General features: G+C 43.3%; 1 protein-coding gene across 1 annotated transcript; it reads right to left on the bottom strand.

The window, feature by feature from the left end:
- Positions 1-2,099: 2,099 nt before the first annotated feature.
- LOC139640534 (myelin and lymphocyte protein-like) lies at positions 2,100-13,149 on the bottom strand. Its single transcript, XM_071514709.1, has 4 exons — positions 13,011-13,149; positions 6,756-6,923; positions 4,014-4,136; positions 2,100-2,709 (listed from the first exon to the last, which is right to left on the bottom strand). The coding sequence occupies exons 1-4, from the start codon at positions 13,098-13,100 to the stop codon at positions 2,635-2,637; spliced, it is 456 nt and encodes a 151-aa protein (XP_071370810.1). The 5' UTR covers positions 13,101-13,149; the 3' UTR covers positions 2,100-2,634.
- Between the last annotated feature and the right edge of the window lie 11,510 nt (positions 13,150-24,659).

Here is a 24,659-nt window from a genome sequence, read left to right on the forward strand (position 1 = left end):
GTGTTTTATATCTCGTGGTTCATTTTGACCGTTTTCCTTTGTCCCTCTGCCTGTTTTAAGTCAGTTCGCCAAAACAAACTGAACAACTCATCAGGTACTGGTTTGCCCCCCCCACCCCCCCACCCCCCCGCCCATCCGCTGACACCAGCAGAGTCACTGTGTTTTTTCAGTGAAGTGTAAACTCTGCGGTTTACTGACCGAACCAGATCGGTGTGTTTGCCCTCTCTGCTTCACCTGGTGTTGCTGCTGGTGAAATATTAATAAGTGTCAACAGCCGGCATCACCCCCATCAACCCCCCCCCCCCCCCCCCCCCGCCCTCTGTAACCATGGAGACAGCTAAGGTAGCAACACAGCGTCTGATTGGTCCCTGTCTCCACCCTGCAGACAGAGTGGATGCTGCTTGGTGTCTTGTATTGTGTGTATTAACACTGAAGACATTACAGTGATGTGTATATTCTCCTGTCTATCTGTGTCAGTCTGTACTACATGTTACCAACACTAATTCCTGCTCATTTTTGGACTTGGTGATTAAAGTGATTTTTGGTCTCAAATGTTTCAAAACAAACACATTTATTCATTTTCAACGAATTCGGCAGTTTCAAAAATTTACAAAAAAGAAGCTGTCAGTAGCAAAGGCTAACTTTACAAAAAGAAAAAAAAAATCATACATCCTGCCTCCTGTTTCCTGCTCAGTTTGACATTTTATTTTCTTCTGTTTGAGCTGGAAACTTACAAAAATACAAAACAGCCACATCAGACCTTTCGTTAAAACAACTGAGTATAAATACCAATCTAAACCATTTAATAAAAGGAAAAACAAACAAAAAATTGACTGCAGTAACAATTATTCCAGTATAGATCCAAAGAGGAGGGGGCTAAGCAGGAGGGGATGACATCGTCCCCCATCCGCAGATTCCCATCTTCAGTGAGCTAAATCTAAACATTCATTCTGTACTTTTGTCATCCTGTCCTGATGTGAGCCATGCTGATGTGTGCAGGCTGGGTGAGAACTGATAAATGTGTCATGTCAGCAGGTATAATGATATAATGAGAGGTTTGGTAGCAGCTCCAGCCTGTGTGGATCTACAGTATTGCAGTGCTTTAAGACAACGGATGCAGCTGACAGTCCGACAGCTCTGGTGTTCCAGCTGTGACACAGACCATCAGGCTCGGCTGGTCGGCTGGCAGTTAGCTAGCACAGTGTTTGAGTCTGAACTGTCACTCATCGCTTTGGATCCCCGACAGGACGGACTGAGGCCTTCTGATTCCACCAGTCATGACAGGATGCTGAAGGATATTGTAGGATGCTGTGAGATGCAGTAGGATGCTGTGAGATGCTGTAGGATGTTGTGGGATGCTGTAGGATGCTGTGAGATGCTGTAGGATGCTGTGAGATGCTGTAGGATGCTGTAGGATGCTGTGAGATGCTGTAGGATGTTGTGTGATGCTGTAGGATGCTGTGAGATGCTGTAGGATGCTGTGAGATGCAGTAGGATGCTGTAGGATGCCGTGGGATGCTGAAGGATGCTGTGAGATGCCGTAGGATGCTATGAGATGCTGTGAGATGCTGTAGGATGCTGTGGGATGCAGTAGGATGTTGTAGGATGTGGGATGCTGTAGGATGTTGTGGGATGCAGTAGGATGTTGTAGGATGTGGGATGCTGTAGGATGTTGTGGGATGCAGTAGGATGTTGTGGGATGCTGTAGGATGTGGGATGCTGTAGGATGTTGTGGGATGCTGTAGGATGCAGTAGGATGCTGTAGGATGCAGTAGGATGTTGTAGGATGTTGTAGGATGCTGTAGGATGTTGTAGATGCAGTAGGATGTTGTGGGATGCAGTAGGATGTTGTGGGATGCTGTAGGATGCTGTAGGATGTTGTGGGAAGCTGTAGGATGTTGTGGGATGCTGTAGGATGCTGTAGGATGTTGTGGGATGCTTTAGGATGCAGTCGGATGCAGTAGGATGCAGTAGGATGCAGTAGGATGTTGTGGGATGCAGTAGGATGCTGTATGATGTTGTAGGATGTGGGATGCTGTAGGATGTTGTGGGATGTTGTGGGATGCTGTAGGATGTTGTGGGATGCAGTAGGATGCTGTAGGATGCTGTAGGATGTTGTGGGATGCAGTAGGATGCTGTAGGATGTTGTGGGATGTTGTGGGATGCAGTAGGATGCAGTAGGATGTTGTGGGATGCAGTAGGATGCAGTAGGATGCAGTAGGATGTTGTGGGATGCTGTAGAACGCTGTAGGATGTTGTGGGATGCAGTAGGATGTTGTGGGATGCTGTAGGATGCAGTAGGATGTTGTGGGATGCTGTAGGATGTTGTGGGATGCTGTAGGATGTTGTGGGATGCTGTAGGATGCAGTAGTGTGTTGTAGGATGCAGTAGGATGTTGTAGGATGACGTAGGATGACAGATCCAGATGTTGCTCCGCAGCTCTGGTGTCTTCACAGGAAAAAACAGCTTCCCAAGTCTTCTCCTCCACTCCCAGCAGAGGGAAAACCAAACCAGGACTGACTCCTCCACAGCCTTGCCTTCATCTCAGTGTGCCGTGGCTTTATTTACAGGTGTAAAAAATAAAAACAATATTTGTCCTGGTGCGGTTAGTGAGGCTCTGCAGCCCGGTCGCAGCTAGAAGGACTTCCACCGGATGGCAGACAGGATGGTGTGGATGAAGTAGAGGAGGGTCGCTATGTAGGAGAAGACCTGGAAGAGAAGAGGAGGAGGAAGTCAGGATGTGGTCTTCCTCACAGAGACTCCTGTCTACAGCAGCAGCATGGACACAACTCAGTCAACATCACTGAGTTGTTAGGCTTTGAAAACTTAAATGAGTTTAAAAGCCGACATAAGTCTCAGTTGTGACACCTTTAAAGTGCAGACCTGGTTTAATCTGGTCTAAAGAAGTTCCAATCAGCAATATATCGACCCGCACCATGAGACGGAGGCTGGGTCCAATGGTAAACAGATGCAGCAAGTGTCATTAAAGGACAGTTCCAGTGTGATTGGAGTTTTTGCACTTCCACTGTTTTCCATCACTGTAGATTGTTTTCCAGCTTTTATCACATTTGGACATATTGCTATTTTTCCTTCGTCTTAGTTGTTTTTTAAATTAAATATTCTGAAACAAACTCTGTCTAAATATTACAAGTTACTCCCAGTAAAGAAGAGGGCAGCAATTTCATTTCCATTTCATTTACAGACTATAGCTGGAGGCAGAGTCCTGCTTTGCTTTGTTGGCTTGACTGGGTTGTGATTGACAACCACAGAGAACGTTAGCTATAGATTGAAAGATTTATTTTGGTGAGGAAAATGCAGAAATCAGACATGTAGTGACCCGGAAGTGGTATCTTGCCTCTTACAAGCAGAAAGCAGAAATAAGAATTGAATGGGAGTGAATGAGCCTGAGAGGTTTGGCAAAACTGATTTAAGAATATCTTTAATCGTGGTTCATGTATATAACAACTGTCAGAATTTACATTTAAGGAATGGAAATGGTAAAAAAAATGAGCAAAAAACTCAAATCACACTGGACTTGTCCTTTAAGACAGTGGTTCTCAACGTGGGGTCCGGGGACAACCAGGGGTTCTTGTTGGGGTTCCAGAGGGTCCCCAGCAAATTGATGAATTGTTAAACTTCAGCATTATTTCATTTACAAGAAGTTACTCTAATACAATTGGAGAATGTATTAGAATGACTGTTTTGATCATAGTTTACATTTAGTCATGGAATTCTGGACAAAATCATATCTAACAATAAAAATATTCTCAGATTTGGGTCAGAGAGACAAAATCTCATCAAATGGGGGTCCGTGGCCCTAATGTGGACTAAATTAGGGGTCCTTGATGTGAAAAAGGTTGAGAATCACTGTTTTAAGATAAAGGCCTATATGGAGTATATTGATGTGTATTGCTGTGATATTGCTGTAATAAACAATCTGTAGACAATTCAACATCCAGTCAACATGAAAGCAGCCAGACTCCTCCATGTTGGAGGAGCTCTGCTGGACTCACCACTGCAGAAATGTCCAGCTGGTAGTTTTGGAGGACGCCATCTTTCATTTCCAGAGTCACTTTGGCCAAAGCCACTGAAGCACTGAGGTAGAAGAAGGCAGCCAGGCCGTGATACACAAAGTCCTGGGTGGGATGACAGAGGAGGAGGAGGAGGAGGAGGAAGAAGAAGAAGAAGAAGAAGAAGAAGAAGAAGAAGAAGAAGAAGAAGAAGAAGAAGAAAACAGGACATGAATACCTCTTACCATAACAGACAGACAGACAGACAGTGACCGTCCTGCCAGCGGACCAGTGGTGAGCTCTGTAAACACACACAGACACTGTTTCACAACAGTCTCAGTGTAGCTGGTGTCGTATTTCAATGAGAGTTTTTATTTGGTTGCACTGAGATAAAACTGATAATTTATTCATATGGTGGTTCTTGGTCGGCCTGTTGGTCAGCTAATAAGCTTGTGTGCTACTATTTATATCTGTATTTGTTCAACCAACCAAATCATTTCTATTTGTATCCGTATTAAGATAAAAACATAAGTGGGTGGGGCTTAATCTGGAATTAGATGTGGTTTAGACTGAAATGTTTAAAATTTCACAAATTCTTCTTCTTCTTCTTCTTCTTTACCCTTTTTACTTGTAACCATTGCTATTGCTATTGCTGATGGAGATATATTAGAGTATTAGACTTGTGGTTTTATAATTACCTATCAATAATAATGAAGTATAAACAGATAGTTTGCTTTTTAAAGCTGTTTTAAAAAAAAAAAAAGATTAAAAAAAAAGCAACAAGCTAGATGTTATGTAACCATACACATACAGTAGGCTTTCATAAACACAGTCATAAACAATTATAATCAGGAACTTACTGTATGCTAGTATGTTTGGATTCAGGAACATTATCTAGTAGCAACAGGTCACTGTCCTCCGCTCTGTATGCTAATTTGTGTTTTGTGCTTTGTTTTGTTTTCTTGTGTTTTATTTTGTTGCAGACTGTATTACATCATTGTGTTTTGTGATTGATTGTTGATCGGTTAGATCTAGCTAGGCTTGTTCTCTGTAAAGTCCTTGGAGTCGTGCTGTGATGAATGGCTGTAGAAATACACTTGGCTTGACTTGACATCTACATTTTACCTTGGTGAAACTGCACTACTGCAGTGACTACTAGTTCACTACTGTCTTTGCAATTACTCCAAATGGATGCTCTCCCAAACTGGTGTGACAGGTAGGACCTGCCCACTAGGTAACTGACAGGTAGGGTTAGCCCACTAGCTAATCACTGTCACCTGGGAGCTAATGAGAGTATAAAGCCGCCTGTTTCTGCCTTGCACTTGATAGCTGCATTGTTTGGTGAATGCTGGTTATGTGTAATGCATGTGAAGCAAACAGCCTGTTGTTGATTTAAATGGTGGCTGGAGCAGCAACCCAACATAAGGAGTTGCCATACACTTAAGGTGTGTTTGCATCTACACATTTGCTTTTCATTTCTATCATGTTCTATGATTGTACTATATTCATATTTTTTAGGTGATCAGTGTTCCAATTGCAGCAGTTGCATTGGGAAGGGTGAGAACCACTTTGAGGTAGGATGTCCTTATTGGATATTGCTGTAACATTGCTGTTTGATTGGAGACAAGTGATTCAACCTTGTGTCATGTTTAGGACATCCCAGACGTGCCTGCCTTTTTTTGTGTGTGACTGTTGGGTGGTGCATAAAAGGTAAATATAACATTTGTTGGTGGTATTTGTAGGGGAATGGTCTCTCTGAGGTATTGTGCTACAGGAAATGAGCTTTGGTCTGGAGGTAGATGTTGACTTTCATTTATCTTGTTTGTTGTGTTGCAGGAAAGCCTTGTCATGGCTGAGGCTGCCAGCCGCTGTTTGTACATATAATGTTTGCACATAACATGTAATTAATACTAATACATAACATGACATGTAGTAATAATAACATATTTTTAAGTATATTTTTTATTGTCCTATTCCCCTCTAACGCTTTTGGTTGGTTTCAGGCCCAGTACCGGGGGGAGATAACATCAGTGTTTAGTTTAATTCATACTTTGGTTCAGGTTTGGTTGTTCACTGTTGTTAAATCACTATAAATTCACTTGTTTGGCTTATGATCACTAATGCGTGTAGATTGTTTTGCAGTGCACTGAGTTCTGTTCACCGTACTGGTGGTAGCAGAACCCCTTTACCCCGGTGGGTCTGGGCCTCCTGTCCCTCTCCCCTTAATGATTTGACTGATAAGGTAAGACTGATCCTAATGAAAATAAAGCAACTTATATATATTTTTCTTCTGAAACGCACGTCTGTTTGATTCATTCACTTGAACAACTTGTGTGGGTCTCATTAGTTGATTGTAATGTTAGGTACTATGCAAGTCTATGGCTGAGAGTACCTATATGGTCACACTAGACACATGGACGAGTTAAAGCTGCAGATTTGTATGTAAAACTCCAGCCGTCTTATTACCCTAAATCAGGAAGTGATGCTGCAGCAGAGCAGAGCGTCTCATCCCCACTAACTGAGCCGCTGTAGATTCTCCCTGTTTGTCCAAATTAAATTCTGCTGTCAGTTTGCTCACTGGTGGGAAATCTTCTTCACACAGGATGTGACCAATCCAAAGTCCTCAAAATTCAAACAATAACCTCTCGCTGCCACTTGGGGCCGCCAATGTGCAAAGTTGCCTAGTGCAGCTTTATAAATGACCTGTCTTTTTTTTTTTTTTTTTTTAAAGAGTGAACCACTTACTGCGGCCGCCCAGCTGCCTCTGTTGTGATGCCCCCCACAGGCGAACACCAACAGCCAGACGAAGGTCATGATGAAGCAGAAGACGGAGACGAACATGACCCAGCCCTGAGGGTTCGCCGGCACCACCAGCGTGCACGCCACCAGGATCCACACCAGACCGCCAAACACCTGCAACACACCAGGGACGGATTAGTGGAAACCCTGCGTTCTTCACTATTGGTTTCTACTAATGTTGCTAATCTAGAACATTCAAACTTCTGTTAACACTCGTTTGGGTGCTTTCATGTTTACTGAAACCATCCTGTAACCGAAAGCTCACAGGTTTGGTCCCTGCAACAGCCAAGTGTCATTTTATAAAGACATGGAAGCCACACCTGTTCACTCAGTCAGTCACTCTGGATTAGAGTATCGCTGAAGTAGGAACTAGTAAAATGATGTGGAGTTAAGAGGAAGCAGCGGGTTTCAGTCTAGTCCAGAGCAAAGCTGAGGAAACTTAAGTCATGTCACATCATCAGACAAGATTTAGGCCCGCTCACCCCGCTGACATCCGGTCCTGCTGTTCATCAAGACTTTACTTATTTAAAGACGTCTGGGGAATTAACCTTATGTTAAGCTGATGCTCTCATCCAGGCAGACATACAGTGAATGAGCGTTAGTGTCTTGCTCAAGGACACTGCGACTTGACTTTTGTGAGGATCAAACCTGGGACCTTTCCATTATGGGACAGCTGCTGTAACCCACTGGTTCCCAACTCCAGAGACTATAGTACTGGTTTTCAATCTAGCTGTCTAATAGGACTGATTTAGACCTGGGACACCAGGTGAATGATATTTACTGTCTGGTAGGATAGAAAACCAGACGTACTCTGGAGTTGGGAACCATGGCTCAAACCACCAGGCCAACCTGCTGTAGTACTGCAAGAATAACTTCTGTTTGTCATTTTTGTTAGTCTGGTTACCACTGCGTATTATTATCATTATGTATACAGGCCAATAAATGGGTAACTTTTTTTCTAATTTGGCACACAGACAGTCCTGGTGACTCTTAACCTGGACACAAACAATAGTAGGCTACTGATTGGCCCATAGGGGGCGCTACAACTAGCCCACAAATTCTAAGGCTCAGCCCCACCGCACTGTTTGTCATAGAGATGTGAAACTTGGTACAGATATGTATCTGGACATGAGGAACATTTTTGCCTCTCCATAATGTCTGCCATAAATGTTTGGCCTCCATTTTTAACTTTTTGAAAAATCTTTAAAAATATTCTTCTCATGAACCACAGGTCTGAATGACACGGAATTTAGCAAGTACATTAATTGGTTATGCTTTCATTTAGTTTGTGAAAAGCTAAGGGATCAGTCCAAAAATGTCCAAGTTATTAACCTATAAAAAATTTTTCAAATTTGCACAAAAAGTTCACCTGACTGTGAAATTATGACAAAGTAATCAATCCACTTGAAACTCTACAGGTTGGTCAGAAACAAAACTTTGTCTGCCAAGCCACATGTTGATATGTTGAGATTTAAAGAAAATCCAGCCATTTGAACTTCTGTTGTGTTGTGATAATAGGCTCGTTTGAGATGAGCAAGTCCTGTGCAGTTTTGACCAGCGACTCGCTTGGTCTGTTGCATGATGGGTAGAAAAGTTGTCCGACTTGCTCCGCCGACCCGACTGCGCGAGCCACGGGAATCTCGCGGGAACGAGGCTGCTGCAGTTTCTGGAGTGAGGCGCTGTTTTGTTTTACCTGTTTTGTTTTACCTGTTTTGTTTTACCTGTTTTGTTGCTGTGATTTCTTTTTTAGAGGGAAAGAGACAGCGCTTGGGGTTTAACTCCAGCAGGGACTCGCACTGGTAGAGAGGCGGGGCAGAACGCAGGAGGGTTCTCTTCTAAGCTTCAACTGTGTGTGTGTGTGTGTGTGGGGGGGGGGGGGGTAGAGTACATATCATACTGTCAAAGTGTTTCCCCAGTTGCATTAATTTAAAGGGGTATTGCCTTACATTTATATTTTTGCATATAAAAAAACAAAACATACATATGCGCATATTTGCTATAATTTTGTTTTGCTGAATTAACAGTTGGAGGATGGCATCCCAGGAGGATGATGCAAGAGACAGTGGTCCGGACGATGTAATGCCGCCGGGCCAGGTTCAAGTTCCTCCTGATGCAGGTGGCCCAGCAAAGGGGAAGAAGTGCTCCAGGAAGAGGAAGTGGGAAGATTCTGTCCCAGTCTGTGATCCACGGGTGGACCTCATGCAGAGGCATGCAAGGAAATGCGTAAGACCATAGAAAATATGGCTGCAAGTCAACACCAACTGCTTGAGCTGCAGATTGAGCGGGGTCGGGGTTCCCCCCCTAAGCGCGCCCATCCTGACGTCCTGTCCCAACAGCCTCAGATAACCTGGATAAGACCGACGGCTCTGACCACAGCTCCTCTGAGGGTGAGGATGATTATGAGGGAATGGATGATGCCGATGCCAATTCCCGGGTAGGTAAGACCTCCTCCTTGGGGGCTGGTGAGTTGTCAGTCGAGACTTTGGTCTCGCGTGCTGCAGTAGCTGCTGGTGTTCCCCCTCCACCATCCCCTCCTAGGGCTTCTGCGCTGGGCCGAGACCCTCGGGGGCTGAAACAGTCTCCATTGCCGGTGTTTCCAGATTTTGTCAAGCATCTGCAGATGTCTTTGGCAAAACCTAGGGAGGTGACAGCTCCCCGCTCGGCACTCGCCATTCTCGGTGGGGCTGCAGAGCACGGTTTGGACGGGACCACAAGGGTTGGCTCGACCTTTGCAATGTTGGCTGGGGCCACAGCCTCTGGCAGTAGGGATGCTCTTCACCCTCATAAGAGGTGCCGTGCCACCGACGGGTTGGTGGTGAAGGCTTTTCAGTCAACAGCCATGGCCTCTAGGCTGGCTAATACTAATGCTCTCCTATTGGTGTACTTGGAGGGTCTGATAAGAGACTTGGAGTCCAAAGACCCGGCGGACCTAATGTACAGGGGGCGAGTGCTCAGGCTAGAGTCTTGGGAAACACTCTAGCCCAGTTGACCCTAGCTTGGAGACACGTTTGGATGAGCCAGTCTGGTCTGGCAGAGGCGGACCGGGCTGCTGTGTTGGAGGCTGGTATAACCCCCGGTGAGGTGTTTGGGCCTGCAGCGGAGGCCACATTGGATGAGGCCCAGAAGGTTAGGGTGGGGACGCAGTCTATCCATCGACCGGCACAGTCAAGACCCCCATCTCGGGGATCCCAGGGGAGGCTTGCTGGCCTGCAGCGGTCTAGCTTTGCAGATGGGCTCTCCCTTCTGAGTCGGCTAAAAAGAGAGTGAGTGTGTGGGTGTGCAGCAGAGATAAAGCGCCCTGCTGGTGACACCGCACCACAGGTGTGATTAATTTGGTATAATGCTCTGACCCAAGGGTAGATAATCAATGGTTCCAGCTTCATTCATAAAACCGTGTTTACATACGTAAACATTCATTTTTATATCTATTCCATGATGTCACTCCATGAGCATGAACGCTATGTAATATTTTCCATAAATGCCACCTGTAATGCATACATTAAAATAAAAATAAGTAACATGTGACGGTCTGGGTCGTTTGAGCAGTGAGTGTGGGTGGCGGTAAATTGTTTATCAACCGCCGTTAAACAAAACTGAAGAAGAAGAAAAAGAGGTAGAGTGTTCGGCTTGTTGACTCCTCCCCTGACTGCACTCGGCTACTCTCGTCTACTTTCCAGGCAAGCAGGTAGTCATCTCAAACAAGCCTATTGACAGAGAATCTAATACCCACAATGCCTTGCGGGACAATCAGGGAGCTCAGTGCATACTTTGTCACGCTGTGGAGTGTAACACAGTGGAGGAAAGCAAGCAGGCTGGGACATGCAGCCAGATGCTGGTAAATGTGTGGTAAGAGAGTCCGGTCTACAGCTAACCAACCGTCATCTGGAGTCTTAGTTCTGTTCATAGTATTCCCATGATGCCATGTGCGTTTTCTACCAATACAGTGCTTTACCAGTGGCTGTGGCTGTCATTTGATTATAATCACCTGTTCATTGATGACAATCACCTGTTACCTTATTATTACCTAATCACCTTTTCCTCTCATGATGGCTGTGTTCTAAACATCTAGTTGGCTGCTAAAATAGAGAATGTGGTGAATATCTGAACCTAGGGCTGGGCGATAATTCGATATTATCGTTTATCGTCTTTCAGTGGAATCATATCATGATGATATGAAGATATTTTAATATCATGACACATTTCTGCTGTCTAAATTGATGATGACAAGCAAATTTTACTTAAAAACTCTGATGAGGTATGGTAGGAATATTATTTGAATATTTCTGTTTTGTTTGACATCACACCTAACATCACCATTCGGTTCAATGAGATGAACATTAATTTGATTATTTAACGTGATTTTGCATAGATGAACCATATCATGATATATACTGATATCGAGAAAAATCCTTATGATTATCGTGATATTGATTTCAACCATATCGCCCAGCCCTATCTGAACCTGTCAGCCGCTGTGGCTGTTGGACAAATATAGTTTGTTTCCTGGCAGCAACGACCTTAGCTGTGATTTCTATATTCCTGCAGCCTAATACTGCTTTTCTAAACAGTTTAAATTATTTGCAGATAATATTAGACCTCGTCGTCAGTTCCAGCAGTAAATCCACCACAGGCCCTCATCTCACTCCACATGTCCAATGATTGACAGGACAGTCTACATTATTCATGGCACTCCACCCTCCTCTCATGTCCTGGCATGATAATAGCCTACTGTATGTGTGTGTGTGTGTCTTTGTGTGGGTAGGAGAGAGCATAGGAGTGCCTGAGAGAAAACCTTTAAATGAATGCATGACCTGATGTGAAGATGTCTCTCTTTTTTTTATCAACATTCCTCCTTTGTTCAGACGTCACATCACTGCGGTCTGTCTGGGTGTGACGCTTCACCTGCCAGTCACGATAACAGAACCTGCAAATCTACTGTGCAAGAAAAAAAAACTTTACCTTCTCTTGTCAGCTCTGTTCCTGTCATTTCTCTATCATGCAGGTTCATTTATGGTCTGGTGGCTGTGACCTCTGACCCTTGACTTCCGTTACTACTAGTTTCTTTATTGTAATATTGGTGTTTTAGGAATTGAAGCTTATTCTACTGTTCACCTCACTGGAAGTCTCTCTGGATAATAGCGTCAGATAAACGAGTCTAAATTTAATGTTATCAGCTATCCTCACTGTTTTATTTGGATATCAGCAGAATTCACTCAACTACTCTGTCTCCCATTACTGTAGGTTAAATTCCTAATCTGCAATATAAGACAATTACAACATAATTAAAGCCACAAACTGCACCGTAAAACCAATTTAATGTCAATGGAGAAGGACTGTTTGATGCACCAAGATAAAATAGGTAACAAGAGCCAAACTTGTTAAGGTCGGAGTTCAACCTCTGACTTTGATCCCTTGTTGTCTCTTTTTACCTTGGATGTCGACTGACTGCAGAACGATTTAAAACCCTTTAATTAGAGAAGAAGAACCAGTTTTTCAGAGGTATTTGGTTAAAGTTAGAGCCCAGATGCCATGAAAACAGCAATGAAAAACAATAATGTTAAGTTACTAGTGTTCAGCCTTGGCACATTATCTCCTGTAAGTTTGTAGAAGTGGTGTGGTTCTGGTCTCAGGATCTTTACCCACTGATCCACAACAGTCTCCTACATGCCAGACTAGCTATGAGTTTCCTGCGCTCCACAGTTTAGTAGTGATTCAGCAACAGGTTTTGCCAGTGAATAATCAGCTGGTTTATAACTCCACCACCTGACTTCACCTGAAGTCACAGAATAGGAAACCAGAGGATGAGCAGAGGCTGAATAAACACATTATCACCCGATCAGACTTTCAGATCTTTCAGAAAATGTTTTCTTTAGAACCTGATATCTGCTCAGAGCCCTCCGGGTTCTCCAGACCAAAAACTTCCAGGAACAAAGTTAATATTTATCAAAGCGTTTTGGAAACCGTAGTATTGTGTACATCTATTCAGTGAGTGACAGCCAGTTAACCGCCACCACAGATTAAGAAAAGTAAATCCCTCTCTCGCTTATTAAAGATAATGCATTCGTTATTTTGATCCGTGCGTAAAAACTGCGTAAAAGTGAAAGTCACGCGCGCATCGCTGAATCCAATAAGCGCGTCTACGGATAAAACTTATTAAAGCTCCTTTCAAGTTAGAAAAACTTGTGAAACTCTATAACTTACCAGTTCTGGTACATAGAGGATGTCGGGGATGGTTGTACAGATTCCTATCCCGCTGGGGAGATTCCCCATAGTCGCTGTGTTGGAGGCCATGGCTGCTTCTCACTGAACTAACGGTGGAGGCTTCTGGTCTTAAAACAGGAGCAGACTGGAAGAACCAGTATTCCCATCAGCTGAGCTGCGACACGCCCGGATCACACCGCGGACTGCTGTGCCTCTGCTGCCGGCCGGCCGCGCGGCGGGTTTGGTCTGATGGATCCTGCGCTTTGTCTCCGCCAGACTGATGCATTTTTGACCAGGATGAGTCATTTATCACGACAACAACCTGCCTCTGCTGCCACCAGCAACAACAACAATAACAACAACAAAAACACCAACAATAACAACAGCAGCAACAAAAACAACAACAGCAACAACAACAACAAAACAGTTACTATCATCAGAGTGATTTAGAGATAATGGTGATGATGATGATGATGATGATGATGATGCTCAAAATGTATTTATTAGGATAAACCCCTTGAGATGTACCATCTCGTTTTCAAGGAGGTCCCAACATATGTCACGATCACTACATAACAGAGGAGTGTCAAAATAAATAAAAAGATAGAAATACAATTATCAATACGGCAACGTGATGATGATGATGGTGACTGTTGTGCTTTACCTCTTTTTATCATTTTCTTCCTGTAGCACATTGATTTAATGAGTAAATAAAATACATTATCATCATTATTATTGTTATTGATGATGATGGTTGTTACCTGTATTTATGAGCTTTTCCTGTTGCACATTGGAATTTGTTTTTAATCTGAAGTGTGCTATAAATAAAATGCATTACTATTACTATTATTATTAGTAGTAGTAGTAGCAGTAGTAGTAGTAGTAGTAACAGTAGCAGTAGTAGTAGTAATAGAAGCAGTTGCAGTAGTAGTAGTAATCGCAGTAGTAGTAAACATTTTAGTTGTATTGACAGAGGATTAAGTAGTACTGTGAATGAAAGTGGAGGATAGATTTAGACTAGACTAGATTAGACTGATCAATAAATGTATTGATGTCTTTGTGTCATGCCATCATTAGGTTACGTTCTGTAACATTAGTCTCAGCACAGCGCTGTGTAGCCGTGAATGAGACTGTCCTCTGATCTATTTTCATCCTTTATTTCTCCAGGGCAGGTTGACTGAGCTCCATACTTTTAACCTCATTCATACAGTTCAACACCTTCGCACTGGGAGCTGGCCAGTACAACCACAGTCTTATACTGGTGTCCTCTGAGCAGCAGCTAGGGGTTTAAAGTGCTAAAATGGATATTAGTGGTAGTTGTTGACAAAGGAGAGAGAATACTCATTCACTTTCCTCCACCCAGATTTTCCCAACCGGTCGAGGGATTTGAACTGACGATTTTCTAGTCACAAGCCACTTTAACCATTAACCTGTCCAGTGCAGTTGTAGATTCAGCTTAATAACTGCAACCATAGAACCCCATTTTAATTTACTTTCACACTACTAATATACTTTGGCAGGTATCCAACCATCATCTGGAGTCCTATTTGAGTCTTATTTGTTTCTTCTTCATTAGTTGACTGATAATAGTGAAAGAAGCTGTTGCAGGTCTTTGTGTTGCCAGTAGACAAAAAGATAGCTTCCTGCCTTGTGTAAATATATGACAATCTTTCAGCTCCATCACCATATTTCTTATGACTGGTTCACTTGGCTTCAACCAGATGTCAATATTTCCTGCTCTAATATCTTGGTGGCCTGTTTAGAAACACTTCCAAAGCTGGGGTCTGGTTAGCCTGAGACTGTTTCTCTGAACAAACAGGAGAGGTTTCAGTAAATCTCCTTTGTGGTCAACAGAAAATCAAAGAGTCAAAGAGACTTTTGCTGTGTTGATGGTCTATGAAGGATTTGAAGTGTCCTGGACTGATAGTGGGAAAGTCCAGATGAATGGTCCCTCTAAGCCGGTGGCGTCCCATCCCTCGTCATGAATTGGTGGGATGGTTGGTATGAAAACCTTCAGAGTCTTCATCGCTCTGGACTGGACACCTCATTGGAACAAGGTTCTAGAGTCAGTCTAAGCTCTTTACTCTTTACTCAGCTCTCATTCATCTTACATTGTAAGCATTTAGATACTCTTAACCAGAGCAACAATAAGTAAATAGTAAACATGCCGTCACCCCATGAATGATGCAGAGTTATGGTGGGGTAATAAGTATTTTTTAATTTTTTTTTATTTAGCACAAAAGAGTAATTCAAACAAAATATCCGTAATGTATACCAACATCATAAAGAGCATGTGCAAGGAAGACCAAAGAAACCCAGAGGGGCTTATGGAGCGTCTCCCTTAATAACAATCATACATAATTACAATATAGTGTAATGAAACCCAAAAAAAGTTTAGAAAGAAAAAAACAATATAAACAAATCAATAGGTAAAGTAATACTGTTAAATAAATAGGGGGAAAAATAGAAAATAAGTAAAAGAATATTAAAAGAAACCGTAAAGAAAAGGAAAAGCAGACTAAAGGAATAAAGAGAGAAAAAAAATTATATATAAAAAAAATATAATAATAAAAAATATATAAAATATGTCACGTCATGCTTCTTGATTGATGTACAGACAATTAACTAAATGCTGTAGCGCCCCCCTCAGGCTAATCAGTGCAATTTTGAAAATTCCGAAACGAATCAATGAGACGAAACGTTCCCAGAAGTTTTGTCAAAAATCAATTCAGTGGCCTCGGACATACTGTGTGTGACAGATGGCCGGACGGACCGGGGCTGATCTACAGTCAGCCCCGGTCAATAGGGACAATGGGCAAGTAAGGGTCAGTGTCTTTGTCAAGGACACACACTGGCTCTCAGGGATCGAACCTGTGATGCTCCAGTTATGAAACAGTCTGCTATATATTCAGATAGTACTGTGATAGGCAGGCCAGGGTCATAGTGGATCATATGGAGTCCTGTAGCAGCCAGAGGTGGAATGTAACTAAGTGCATTTTCTCAAGTACTGTACTTAAGTACAATTTTGAGGTACTTGTACTTTACTTGAGTATTTCCATTTCATGCTACTTTATACTTCTACTCCACTACATTTCAGAGGGAAATATTGTACTTTTTACTCCACTACATTTATTTGACAGCTTTAGTTACTAGTTACTTTGCAGATTTAGATTATTAATACAAAATATAAATCAACTAATAAATTATGATATATTTTCATAGGTTAAGCTACCCAGCAGTATATAAAGTAATTAAAATTAGCTCCACTTTTACCAGCTGCAACATTAAAGTGATGAACACATTAATGCATCAATAATTAAAGTCCAATAACATGAGATATATGATTCTGAAATGGGCCATTCTGCATAATGAGTACTTTTACTTTTGCTACTTTAAGTATATTTTGATGCTAATACTTTTGTACTTTGACTTAAGTAAGATTTTGAATGCAGGACTTTTACTTGTAACAAAGTATTTTTACACTGTGGTATTGCTTAAGTGGCTTACTTAAGTCAAAGATCTGAATACTTCTTCCACCACTGGTATTAGCATATAGTGTAACTGTCTCAGAGACATGTTTCAATGAGATGTTTATTTTATATGTTTCTGTCATAAATTCATGATTATTTGAGTTAATACAGTCATTAAAAAATGATTAAAAATGTAATATAAATAAGATGTTAAAAGGGTAACATTGATAAAAAATGTGTCTAAAATATACCATCTTAAAATAATGTTTGGTTAAAAATGTTGTGCACTTTATGTAAGGTTTATTTTAATGTAGAGTGTAACGGGTCACATGACCAGAGTTTAGTTAAGGGCATAACTGTGGCATTATGGGTCAGAACCAACATGACTGCAGAGGAAAGACAAACGGCCCCAAAATAACCCATTCTGCACGTGGTCCAAGAGGCGCACACAGTAATTGTCTTTCATTTGTTTTATATTTGTGTATAATGTTTGTTGATGCGCCTTTACATGGACAATGTGATACGTTTTCAGTAATTTTATTTGATTTCAGCACATTTCTGTTGTGCTAGCGTGTTTGGGCCTGTAGCTATATCAACGGACACTAGCTTGAGAGACTTTAAAATGACTGAGAGATGTATGTATATTTTGAACCTTTTATGTCTTTTATTTTCTTGTAGTTTTCACGGTGTCTGCTGACCAAAGAGAGAGAGAGATAAAATAAATCTTCAGAAGACATCTGTATGATGCGTGGCCATTATTTCATTGGACCAGTGTAGCTACAGTAAGACACACTCAAATTCAAGAAATACCTCGACATTGTCTCCTTGTCAGAGTGTTTGCTAACATCTAAGCTCCATTCTATAGATCTCCAGACAGCAGCCTTCTCACCTCCCACTGTAAACAACAGAGTCGTGGAAACAACAAGCATCCAATTTGGCAGCCTGGCTGTGTTGGACAAACACCTCAGACAATCGCTGGGCTGGATCTGGTTTCCTGCTGCTGTCATTCTATCCTCCCGGCTGGGAAACCTACTCCTGCTGGCGGCAATGGAAACGTGTGAAGGAGGAGGTCGACTCCAGAGAGCCGCTCCGGGACGAAACCTCGTCCACCGGGAATGCCGTCCAGAATTCCTCTGCCATTTCTACCAATCTACCAATTCACTGGAGTACACATGTGTACACTGCCAGTCAAAAGTTTGGACACACCTGATTTAATGTACTATGCTTTTCATCATCTTAAAGCCATTTTGATCTAAAGACTTATTCTTAAATGCTTGAAATTTGTTTTTTAGACAAATATAAATGAAGTTGATGCCTATGTATGAATTTCTTTCCATCAAGACAAAGGGCGGCTACTTTAAAAAATCTAAAATATAAGATAGTTTTGATTTATTTAACACGTCTTTGGTCACTGCATAATTCCATTTGCGTTATTTCATGGTTTTGATGTCTTTATTATTATTCTAAAATGTGAAAAAATAGTGCAGGAAAAATAGTACTGGAAGGTTTGAAATACAAAAGCCTTCAGGTATCCTCTGTGGTTTAAAGGTTTAAAGGTTAAAGAGTTCCGTCATTTCATGGCCAAGGTGAGGCATCCTGACCTCCTGCGTGTCTTTATCTGCCTCCTCGCGCCCGTCCATCCCCCAGGACCCTCCTGTCAACTGCTGCTAAAGGATCCAGTTTCCACAGAGTGATGCAACCCGACCCACAGGTAAATTCCTCCTTTTTACCCCTGCTCTATTGTCCCGCTGATGGCGTTATTAGGTAATGGGCTGGCCTCCCCTGGAGAGACTGTTATCTAATCTTCAGTTCAATCAGCAGAGCCTACAGCGCATGCTGAATACTTAATGTTAAGATGTTAAACGGTAACGCTGAATACTCCAGTTGGATCAATACACCAAATTTTATTTGGAGGTAAATGGATACAGTTTGGTGTTTTATGTTTACATTTCAGGCATTTAGCTGATGCCTTTATCCAAAGATTTACAATGAGTGAGCAAGGAAGGGTTTAAGTCCAGATTCACTAAGATTGTGTTATAAGGTCAGTTTGGATTTTTTTTGTGCCTCAGTTGTTTGATCTAAGTGTGGCAGAGTTTTCATTCTGTTCACTAAGAAATGTATGCAAACAAGCCCTTGAAATGAGCAATGCACAAGCTAAGAGCGCCTTCATCACCAATTGCAAGAACAAATTGCTTCAGCTATAAAACTAATCCACCAAAGTTGGCATCCTTGTGTCCAATAATTGGATCGTTCTCTAATCTGATCTGAGATTCTAGGATGGAAAACCCTCTGCCTTGCCTCCTGACTCGCTGGTGATGATGGTGTCTGAATTGTAATGGTAGCAGCCATTCTGAATGGACACACTGACAAAGTCTTTATTCCTCCTTTCAAAGGATCTTATATGTATTACAAAAATGTGTATGTCTATATGAGTTGGTGGTGTGTGAACTGGACGCAATCTTGATTTGCATGGCCTTGATTACAAATAGATATTATGTAGGCAAAATAGTAAGATTTCTATATAATTAAAATATGAACCATGACAGGTGCAATGAGACTTTGTTTTCTGAGCAGCACCAGTGAGGAACCCTTCATTGCTTAATGGCTCCCTTAGCGTCATAGAACTCCAAATGAACCCCTAGTTTTACTGGTATGTTTTTGGTCTTTGATTATCCCTAAACCCAAATCTTTAGTGAACCCTGACACCTAATGGTGAAAAGTAGGGTACTGCACTGGCCTTCTCCTATTGGCTGGTCTTTGTGCCAGGTGACGTCACCACCTGTTGTACTCTATAGAGGGTGACATCACAGGGCACAGAGACCAGCCAATAGCAGATGACCAGTCATGACAAGAGATCAGTTGAGTACCCTAATTTTCACCATTAGGTGTCAGGCTTCACCACAGGTTTAGGTGGGGTTTAGTTACTCTTTAAGAAGTGCCATGACCTAATGTGAGTGCAGATGAACCTGCCTGCTCTCATTAGACGTGTAACATATGCTGCATTCACGTCATATAGATTTACCGTAAATACAACCTGCCAACTAGGAAAAACGTTCACATCAGCCACCTAGTGGTGATTACAGGTAGGAAATGGGAATTTTTTGCGGGCTCCAATATCTCCCACTTGGCGCCATGAATCATGGAAGTGTGTTAACACAACTGATAAACACAGGAGTGTCAGTCCAAGGTAATCAAAATCAAAATGATCCAAGTTATATTCACAGTACTTCAATCAGCTCTACTTACAAAAAGTGAGAAATCTCTGCCACTGTTTGTTTATGGTTGCGTTAAATTCTAACCCTAACTCTAATACTCTCAAGTGACATGAATGTGGCAACAGTGATCTTTCATTCCCAGCATATGTAGGAAAAGGTTCCCTAATCCTAATGTAACCCTAACCTAACCCTAGACCCAATGGAACAGATGTAGGACCCACAGCAGGTCTCAAAGCCAACGGCACCGTTCATTAGGTGTTTGGTGCCACCAGTGTTGTTTGGTGTTGGAAAGAATCCCAGTCAGGTAAACTGTCTTTGAGTTGAACTGAACTATTCTCTGAACTGACATGTTACAGTGGTGCAGTGAAAAGAGCTTATTTCAATAAGAGCTGTACACATTTGTTTCACTGTGTTCAGAGTTTCAAGATGGCGCCGCGGATGGCTGCCTCGGTGTGTTGGTGCGCATTGTTTTGTCTTGTTTTGTTTGTTAATTCAGTGTTTTGCTACAGTACAGCGAGCTCTTTCACCAGAAAAGAGCTCATGAACATCAGGGATTCAACCCCTAAGGATTATTTTCCCACTTTCATCGCCCCATCTGTGGAATTACTGGACATTCTGGTCAAAGGTGCACTCACCTTTGTAAACACAGTGAAACGCCGGAGGAGAGGAAAACGGGCCGGTGCGCTTGTGCGTCTCCGCCGGCGCGGACTCCGCACTCCGTTACCGGGAATATTTCTCTCTAACGTGCGTTCACTGAGAAACAAACTGGACGAACTTCAGCTACTGTTGGGGAAGAACAGAGACTTTTCTTCATCTTCCGTTCTGTGCTTCACGGAGACGTGGCTATGTGGATCGATACCGGACTCTGCGCTGCAGCTGGCAGGATTCCAACTCTTCAGAGCGGATCGCCACACGGAGCTCTCCGGCAAGACGAAAGGTGGAGGAATCTGTTTTTATACAAACAGTGGATGGTGTAAGGATGTGACAGTGATTCTACAGCACTGTTCTCCCGATCTGGAATCACTTTTCATAAACTGTAAACCCTTCTACTCCCCTCGTGAGTTTGTTTCATTCATTCTGGTCGGTGTTTACATTCCACCGCAGGCCAACGTGCAGGAGGCACAGCGCATGCTCGCCGACCAGATACTGTGTGTGGAGCGGACAAACCCGGATTCCTTAGTTATTGTAATCGGTGACTTTAACAAAGGAAATCTCTCCCATGAACTCCCTAAATACAGACAGTTTATTAAATGCCCGACCAGAGAGGAGAACACTCTGGATCACTGTTACACCACAGTAAGCAGTGCCTATCACGCCGTCCCCCGCGCTGCACTGGGACACTCTGACCACGTCATGATCCACCTGATTCCTGCTTACAGGCAGAAATTAAAGCTCTGCAAACCTGTGGTGAGGACATCAAAAAAGTGGACCAGTGAAGCTGTGGAAGATCTTCAGGCGTGCTTGGACTGCACTGACTGGGAGGTTTTCAGGACTGCTACCGACAGTCTGGACGAGTACACAGAGGCTGTGACATCTTACATTAGCTTCTGTGAGGACAGTTGTGTACCATCACGCACTACGGTGAGGTACAACAACGACAAACCCTGGTTCACAGCCAAACTCAGACAGCTAAGGTCAGAGAAGGAAGAGGCGTTTAGGAGTGGGGACAGAGTCAGGTTTATAGAGTCGAAGTACAGGTTTAGCAAGGCGGTGAGAGAAGCTAAACGACTGTACTCTGAGAAACTCCAACACCAGTTCTCAGCCAACGACTCTGCTTCTGTCTGGAAAGGGCTCAGACAGATCACCAACTACAAACCTAGAGCCCCCCACTCTGCTAACGACTTGCGCCTGGCCAACAACCTGAATGAGTTCTACTGCCGCTTTGAAAGACAATGGGACAGTCCTGACACCTCTCCACAGCTGCCCACCCCAGAGCCCCCCTCCCCCCCTACCACAGTGACGACTTTCTCCATCCTGGACAGGGACGTTAACAGGCTTTTCAAGAGACAGAACCCCCGCAAAGCAGCCGGGCCAGACTCTGTCTCTCCATCCACCCTGAAGCACTGTGCCGATCAGCTGTCTCCGGTGTTCACAGACATTTTCAACACCTCACTGGAGACATGCCACGTTCCAGCCTGCTTCAAGACCTCCACCATCATCCCTGTCCCCAAAAAGCCAAGGACCACAGGACTTAATGACTACAGACCCGTCGCCCTGACCTCTGTGGTGATGAAGTCTTTTGAACGCCTTGTGCTGTCACACCTCAAAAACTTCACTGACCCCATCCTGGACCCCCTGCAGTTCGCCTACAGAGCCAACAGGTCTGTAGACGACGCAATAAACATGGCCCTCCACTTCATCCTCCAGCACCTGGACTCCTCAGGAACCTACGCCAGGATCCTGTTTGTGGACTTCAGCTCTGCCTTTAACACAATCATCCCGGCTCTGCTACAGGACAAGCTCTCCCAGCTGAGTGTGCCTGACTCCACCTGTAGGTGGATCACAGACTTTCTGTCGGACAGAAAGCAGCACGTGAAGCTGGGAAAACATGTCTCTGACTCCCGGACCATCAGCACCGGTTCCCCCCAAGGCTGCGTTCTTTCCCCTCTACTCTTCTCCCTGTACACCAACAGCTGCACCTCTAGTCACCAGTCTGTCAAGCTCCTGAAGTTCGCGGACGGCACCACCCTCATTGGGCTCATCTCTGGTGGGGATGAGTCAGCCTACAGGCAGGAGATCGACCGCCTGGTGTCCTGGTGCGGACTGAACAACCTAGAGCTCAACGCTGTGAAGACAGTGGAGATGGTTGTGGACTACAGGAAGAACCCAGCCCCACTCACCCCCATCACCCTGAGAGACTCCCCAGTCGACACTGTGGAGTCCTTCCGCTTCCTGGGCTCCATCATCACCCAGGACCTCAAGTGGGAGCTGAACATCAGCTCCCTCACCAAAAAAGCACAACAGAGGATGTACTTTCTGCGGCAGCTGAGGAAGTTCAACCTGCCGAAGACGATGATGGTGCACTTCTACACCTCCATCATTGAGTCCATCCTCACCTCCTCCATCACCATCTGGTACGCTGCTGCCACTGCCAAGGACAAGGGCAGACTGCAGCGTATCATTCGCTCTGCTGAGAAGGTGATTGGCTGCAATCTGCCTTCCCTCCAGGACCTGTACGCCTCCAGGACCCTGAGGCGAGCAAGAAAGATTGTGGCCGACCCCTCTCACCCTGGACACAAACTATTTGAAACACTCCCCTCTGGTAGGAGGCTGCGGTCCATCAGGACCAAAACCTCACGCCACAAGAACAGTTTCTTCCCGTCTGCAGCTGGCCTCATCAACAAGGCCCGGGACCCCCACTGACACAGTCCCTTATCACCCCCCCCATACCTTTGCACATTCTTGGAAACATTTTTTGCACATACCTGTACAACTGTACATTTCATTCACTTGGAAAAAAAAACAAAACAGTTATACTGTTATATTGCACATATATATTTGTACATATTTTTATTTCTTATTTCTTATTATATTTTTTATTATATTTTTAATTGTATTATTATTATTTTTATTTTATTTTATTTTATTATTTTTATGTTTATTGTATGCACCTCCATGCCAAAGCAAATTCCTTGTACTGTGAAAACTTACTTGGCAATAAACTTTATTCTGATTCTGATTCTGATTCTGACAACATCAGGCAAACAAGAGCCTCCACCAGAGGCAACTGTGTAGTGCAACTCAGGTGCTCTGAATTTGGCCGATCAGCTTTTTCCATTAGAGCTACAAACATTTGGAACTCTACTCCCAGCAGTGTGAGACAAAGTTCAAATTTCACCAGTTTTAAATTACAACTAAAATTAAACCAATCATGTGACCATTAGCTCCCTTAAGATACCAAGCATAGTGCACTTTTTTATGTGTTGTATTTTATAATGTTTATGTACTGGACACTGCAATTTTAACTTTTGTTGTAAAGTATTTTGTAAAACTTGCTCGTCTTTGTATCACTTGCCCAGGGACTGCAGATGAAATTTAGCTTTATAGCTAATTCTGGGACAGTTACTAACTGTCCATTGTCCCTGTTAAATAAATAAATAAATAAATTTGCCCGCAGTCCAGAACAGCTTTTGATTGATTGATTACATTTATATAGCGCTTTTCTAGGTACTCAAAGTGCTTCACATATGGGGGGGGGGGGGACTCAACTCATCCACCACCGATGTGTAGCACCCACCTGGGTGATGCACGGCAGCCAGTTTGCGCCAGAACGCTCACCACACATCAGCTATCACAGTGGAGAGTAGAGGACTGAAAGAGCCAATTTGGTAACGAGGGATGATTAGGTGGCCATGATGGAAGGAAGGCCTGTTTGTGAATTTTGCCAGGGCACCGGGGTTACACCCCTACTCTTGCGATGAGTGCCGATGGGATCTTTATTGACCACAGAGTCAGGACCTCGGTTTAACGTCTCATCCGAAGGACGGTGCTCACTCACAGGACAGAGTCCCTGTCTCTGCCCTGGGGCATTGGGGATATTATTCATGAGACCAGAGGGAAGAGCACCTCCTACTGGTCCTTTGATCATGGCATTAGTATAACTAAATGAATGTACGGACAGAAAGGTAAAACTCTACCTCTGTTATATCTCTGTTGTCCTGTGAGAACCTCGAAACTCCAGTCTTGGTGATTTTCATGTTTTAATTTCAGTTGAAGGGTTTCATACTCCTTTTTAGGTCAAAGGACTTCTACCATCCTTGGTCTTGTGAAACCACTTCAAAATCCATTAAACTCCAAAATACAAGCTGAAATCAAGGCTGTTTCTCTTAGTTCCTGAAAGGTGACATTCTGTAGATGCAAGTAGATGTATTTTCACTGGACAGCAATGATATAAAAGTGTTTGTGTGTGAGCGAGTGTTTGCATGTCAAGGTGTGTCTGAACTTTCTTCACATTTAAAGATTAG

Source organism: Centroberyx affinis, unplaced genomic scaffold (assembly GCF_046629955.1).
Source record: "Centroberyx affinis isolate AG114_WGS23_722 - 3 ecotype Tasmania unplaced genomic scaffold, CSIRO-AGI_Caff_v1 ptg009731l_1, whole genome shotgun sequence".
Classification (NCBI taxonomy): Eukaryota; Metazoa; Chordata; class Actinopteri; order Beryciformes; family Berycidae; genus Centroberyx; species Centroberyx affinis.

What these genes read in the sequence shown, in the direction of transcription:
- LOC139640534 (XM_071514709.1), bottom strand. Translation starts at nt 13,100, where the DNA reads ATGGCCTCCAACACAGCGACTATGGGGAATCTCCCCAGCGGGATAGGA. An exon ending in GAGGCAGCTGGGCGGCCGCA is followed by an intron (nt 4,137 to 6,755) that starts GTAAGTGGTTCA and finishes CATCCCACCCAG; the next exon opens with GACTTTGTGTATCACGGCCT. An exon ending in AGCTGGACATTTCTGCAGTG is followed by an intron (nt 2,710 to 4,013) that starts GTGAGTCCAGCA and finishes CTTCTCTTCCAG; the next exon opens with GTCTTCTCCTACATAGCGAC.